At 33.6% G+C, this 5,935-nt stretch overlaps 1 protein-coding gene across 1 annotated transcript; it reads right to left on the bottom strand.

Moving 5' to 3' along the window:
* Positions 1–2,718: 2,718 nt before the first annotated feature.
* On the bottom strand, positions 2,719–4,885 carry LOC143547624 (uncharacterized). The gene is made up of 8 exons (XM_077039007.1): positions 4,727–4,885; positions 4,495–4,647; positions 4,329–4,397; positions 4,192–4,239; positions 3,675–4,108; positions 3,542–3,578; positions 2,846–3,430; positions 2,719–2,747 (listed from the first exon to the last, which is right to left on the bottom strand). Exons 1-8 carry the CDS (start codon positions 4,770–4,772, stop codon positions 2,719–2,721), a joined length of 1,401 nt encoding a protein of 466 aa, XP_076895122.1. The 5' UTR covers positions 4,773–4,885.
* Between the last annotated feature and the right edge of the window lie 1,050 nt (positions 4,886–5,935).

Below are 5,935 nucleotides of genomic sequence, written 5' to 3'. Positions count from 1 at the left end.
ACATAATATTTAAAATTTCTTTAAATATTTAAAATTTTTATTACGAAGTTAATTTACGTGCCATGATTCACAGAAAAACAGCAAGGACAACCTCCGTGTATCACTACAAGACATAAAATTTGGTACACAGAACGTCAATGATTGTAATTGCATCGGAGAAGGAAGATTTTGGAAACTTTATACAGGAACAGTTGGAGATGCAAATGGATTAACCACCGTATTTATAAAGCGGTGGGATGTATCTCGTCAAGGATATTATCAATTTTTAAACGAGCTTAAGGTTCTCGTTAAGTATAAACACAAGAACATCATTGGCATTGTAGGCTATTGCAATGAAGAGAATGAAAACATCATTGTTTATGAGCATGCCTCTAATGGAAGACTCGATAAACATTTGTGCGATCCTAGTCTTACATGGATGAGACGTTTGAAGATATGCCTTGATGTTGCAAAAGGATTGGAATTTATTCACAGAGGTCTTGAAGGGGATGAGAATGGATTGACACATAGCGATGTTAAAAGTGGTAGCGTTCTACTTAATTGTGAATGGAATGCTAAAATTTCTAATTTTGAGATGTCGAGCAACACGACTCTAGCTGCAGACAATAGGGCTGAGTATGTCAAGGATAACGCTTGCTACTCATTGGGATACGTTGACCCCATGTATCGAAAAGATGGCTTAGTAAAACCACAAATCGATATATACTCATTAGGTGTGATTTTATTGGAGATGCTGTGTGGGAAATTAGCGTGGTTAAAGGAATGCAAGGATCACTCTCAATCGTTAGGTCCTTTACAAAATCTTGATTTGATTGTATTTAAGGCAATTAAGGAACAAATTGCGCCACGATCATTGACTACGTTTGTTAATATTGCTCTTGAATGCTTAAAGCAATTTTGGGCGGAGCGTCCAAAGATAGAAGATGCAGTAATACAACTGGAAAGGGCACTCGAATTCCAAGTAAGTTTTGTTACTTCTATTTTGCGACTTAAAAAAGTTTTGTTGCATCTTTGAAAAAACATTAAGGGCGCGTTCGTGACATGTATTTTGTCCTTAATGACCATTTCTTGTCATAAGTATTATTGTGCCTTTTGTTGTATATTTTTAAGATAAGTCATGACATGCTATTCTGTGTAGGAGGATTTTGATATATGGGATGCCAAGCTACCTAAAGACTACAATGAAATCATCCGGAAATCAAAAACTCCAGTCGACTCGATTGAAAAGAAAAAGGATATCTACGACATGTTATCCAAAGGAATTCTTCTTCAAGACGGCAACGTGGTAAATTAGTCATGCATCGGTTTATATCATTATTTTGTGATCTTTTTCCATGTCTTTACCGTGATGTTCGAAAACTGTATATGCATTTATATAGATAGAGTTGTGTTTGATTCATCTTCTTTTGTATCTAGTTGTTTTCATTTGGTGGTAATGGAGAAAGAAATGAAATGAAATGATATCTGCAAGTACGTTTTGGTACAAAAACCGTAAGTCACATAGATGGCGATTTATTCCGGAATCAAGGTTTGTAGTTATTACATTAAATTCAGTAATACATGATCTCAACTCAGTAATGCATTAAATTCATCAAGATAGTTAATATGTGCAGGTTCCAGGAAGTCGCGGAGATGTATAATATCTCGAACTTGAAGATCCAAATCAAGATAGCAACTCAATTTATATCTCCGGGTGTCAATTATGGGGCTTACATCGTATTCAAATTTTATGATACAAGAAAGTTTTCAAGTAAACCAATGTATGTGAATCTAAAGTACAAAATGGGGAGAGAGACGTTGCATGCATACTTCGCAACGTGGAGAGACGACAAGTGGATGATGATTGAATTGTACCGGTTTTTGTGTGACAAGGAAGATACTAAGTTTGAGGTTCTACTTGAAAGCTTTTCACGATTCTACTGTGGAAACGAGTCGATATATATCGAAGGAATTGAGTTTCGAGCGATTGACAATGTAAGTTTAAAGTTTAAATGCGCTCTTTAGTTTCCGTTTATATCTTCCTCTTATGGTTTAAGACAGTGGTAGGTGCATATGTAACAATTTCATTTTAAATTTATAGGTGAAAAGTGAAGAAACCGAGCAAGTCCAAAAAATTTCGAAATCAAACTCAAACTATCATCATTCATACCGATTCCAAGAAGTGATCGAGCTACCACCACAACATGTTTTTCGTATCAACTACAAGATTCAAAGCCAAATGTTGTCACAAGATACAGAATACTTGTGTTATCTTGTCTTCAAGCTTTCAGAAAAATGTGTTGGCTTGCATTGTCCAGTGATAGTTAGAGATCTAGTTCGTCGAAACAGGAATCCGGCTGAAATTATTTATTTAAGATCTCCGAGCCCGTGGAACATACACGAAAACAACAACGTTCCTAAACAAAGGGAAGATGGATGGATGGAGGTTAAAGTTTGGAAATTCAACTCAAGTCATCAACTTAAAAATGATCATATTTCGGTAAGTCTGAAGTTGATAACATATGAAGGAACTATGTCCGGCCTGATTGTATGTGGTGTGGAGTCTCGGCCGATGTAAGAGTATTTATATATGGTGTGTAAAATGATGCTTGCAGGTTTTGTTTAAAATCCATGATATGATTAATTATAAGTTAAATTGCAACTTCAGATATCTGTATGATCATCATGAAGTAGACACATTTACATATAGATGCCCTAATAATGATGTTGATGGTTAGTTCAAGGCTCGGCATGCATCAACATAGCAACTAAAACAACAAAATATCAATGTATCTAAAACATTTAACAAAAAGTTCGTATAATCTTAAAACATAAAGTCAATAAAACGGTCGATCACTTTGCTTACCAAAAAGTCCTCGACCATACGTACACGATATTAGCTCTGCAAGAAGTGGAAACTGTAGCGTCACAAAACAAGTAATCGGTAAACACGATAATGCAGCTATCGGGATCAAAATCCAATCTTTCCCTTGCCCAAATAAAAGATACAATGATGCACCAAAAGCGATCATCATTGAAGTTGTGGACAAAAACAATGTCGCGAGTCCCATTATTAATCTTGAAGGTAACGTGAAGAGAAAATCTTGTTCTGCATAGCGAGCGGTTAGGATAGATAAAAATAATAATAATGATGTGGTGGATGAGAACAAGGAGATTGCATCTGCAACTGCAAATATTAAGAAAGATGCTTCTTTTGCATAAAGTGGGTGGCCCGTATCGCCACTGTTGCCACCTGGCACTGTAATGGCTGCTGCAAATACTATTGTGGTTATGAGTCCTGCGGTTACTGTGTATGAATCGGCTGTTTTTTTCATCCATTCTTCGCCGTCTCTCACAAGCTTTTTATGTTCTTTGCTGAATAACATCTCGGGTGTTTGTTCAAACGAGTTCTTTTCGGTTTTATACTTTGGATGACAAACTTCTCGACTTCCTGAATAAATTAAACGATAACTACACATTATTAATCTAAAATTTTAAAATGGATTTTCATTTTTAATTTTGAATTTTAAATGATTTATAAGAATTTAATATTTAGTGTAGCCCAAATATTTTAGCCCAAATGTATAATTATCGATTAACTATCAAATAACAAAAAGATTTAGGCCAAAATTCATATTTTAAGTCCAAATGGCAAAACCGAAAGCGAAAAAATCGAAACAGAAAATATTTGTTACCTTAAACCACTGCAATTCGCGTTGCATTTGTAACGCTGCACCAGAGACAAGATTAAGTTTCTGTTGAGGTGCCAGTTTTCCCGCCAAATGCAAGAGATTATTATTGTACGGGTCTTTAAGCGTCTTGTGAAAATGCTTGTGATCACTCATTTGATATGTCAAATTATAAACCTTTTCACATCGATGAAGAATCGCCAACTGGATCATGAAATGACCATTTGTATCACCATACCAAATTGCCTGTGGAAATGTGTCAGCAATTTCTTGAATAACCTCATACGCACCGTTGCTTGCAGCCTCAATAATTGGATTTGAATAATGTATACTGTTTGATTGAAGATTTAACGCACTGATTTCTCGACATAAACATTTCACGAGCGCAAGCGCTTGATGATGAGCCAGCTTTAACTTCTGAATGTGTGTGATGTGAGGCACTAGATTCATATCAAGATTCAAGAATTAGCTTCTTTGACTTTTACAGTTGACTTTTGTTTAACAAGAAATTGAAGACACTCACCGATCCTACCCAAAACTTTCCAGACCACAAAGTTGATCTCTTGAAGAACTACCATCGAAGCGTATATAATTAGTGGATTCTTTATTTTGTGGATTATAAAAATTAACAACTTTTATTAATGTAAAGTTGCAGCAAACCTGAAGTGCAGAAGTACATCTTCCCCTGCTTTTTGTTTGAGTTCGGTTTCTCCAACTTCAAAGGAACATCTGTAACACGAAACAAAACATCCTTCGTTATTTTATCCTTATATCATATAAAACACAACAAAAATTATGAATGTTAAATGTCTACATAAAGCCTTACATTTATAGATTAAACTATCAAAGAAATTAAGGCGACATCCGCTTTCAAAGGCGTTTGCTTTTCTCGCTATAGCCATTAAAGGAGCATCAACATTATCAGAAGGTATAGTAGTAGCCAGTTCAGGATATTGAGTGACTAAATCAAGTGCGATATCTGTCAAATATATAGAAAATATTAATTAACACAAAAAAATATATAAAAAAAATATCAACATTTCAGTCAAAGAATTTACCAAAATATCCTGCAAAAATGACATTAGACAAAAGTGTCACACCCATATTTCCTGTGAAGGTACTCGGATACTGATTGCCTTTTGTGACACTCAACAAATATAAAAATGTGTCTTTATGAGAATTAATAAGAGCTCGATGAATGGGCAGTAACCCATCCACATCTTCAGTATACAACAACCTCTGATATTTATTCACCAAGATTTTTGTTGTAAAAGAAAATAAATACAAACATATTATATTTTTAAATAAAGAAAGAAACGATGAACAATCTTAAATGGTTGTGTTAAAAAGATCGATATGGGAAGACAATGTCATATTGTGAATTATGAATAAGAAACAATTAAATATAATTTTGGTTTTATACTTGAAGAGAAATCACATTTATATATGTTAAGTCAAAAAATCAAACACAATTACCATTTTAGTGGAGTTAGTAAGCACATTTGGTTTGAAATATAAGGTCTTGGGTTCAAAGCCCGTATCACACAATAATATTTTTCAAAAATTTATAAAGTTTTACGGCTCATGGATTATAATAGGAAAACGGGTATGGGTCATATTATAATACAAAATAGTGACATGGGAGCTACTTGGCATCCTATGTGGAATGGCTAGTTAAATGTCATATGAATAAATTGTGTTGTTTTAATAATATAGTTAGATTAGAAACCCATAATCGGTTGTAGAAAAAATGTATCGTAGATGACAACGCTTGGATGCGTTTCTGCCTTTTGATGTTCTTGTACATTTTGTTTCTTGTAACTAGTTATGTTGTGACCAGTATGAATTAATTATTTCACTCATAATAAATAATTAGAAGTGGAGTTTATTCATCTACACAAACGGGATTGCGACGCAATTTGTTGCCCGTTTGCCTGCCACTTTATTGTAATCGTTTTAATTTTAATGATAAATGACCACAGAAAAAAATCTACACAATAAAATAATGATTATTGCGATTTCAGATCAAAATAATAAATAATATCTTTAACCTAACATTGTGGATCGTAATTTTTATTTGAATGCAATTATACAACAATAACAAAACATATATTCTGAAAATAATAATATACAAAAATAAACTATATAAATTATTATTATTATTATTATTGCTATTATTATTATTATTATGGGTTAGGTTCAAATAAAAAGTTTGATTTTTCTAAGAAGGCTAGGAAGGAGTGTATTTTAGTCTAACACTTAAATAT

The sequence above is a fragment of the Bidens hawaiensis genome, unplaced genomic scaffold (assembly GCF_021521415.1).
Source record: "Bidens hawaiensis isolate Kalapana, Puna unplaced genomic scaffold, B.hawaiensis_p1.1 tig00014763_1, whole genome shotgun sequence".
NCBI classification, from domain to species: Eukaryota; Viridiplantae; Streptophyta; class Magnoliopsida; order Asterales; family Asteraceae; genus Bidens; species Bidens hawaiensis.
This window is presented reverse-complemented; position numbering and strand designations above follow the sequence as displayed.

Bases quoted from the DNA above. Each gene is read 5' to 3' on its own strand.
- LOC143547624 (XM_077039007.1), bottom strand. From the start codon at position 4,772: ATGGGTGTGACACTTTTGTCTAATGTCATTTTTGCAGGATATTTTG. The intron at 4,240-4,328 runs GTTTGCTGCAAC...CTTCGATGGTAG, and splicing joins GATGTACTTCTGCACTTCAG to TTCTTCAAGAGATCAACTTT. The intron at 3,579-3,674 runs GTAACAAATATT...GTTATTTGATAG, and splicing joins GCGAATTGCAGTGGTTTAAG to TTAATCGATAATTATACATT.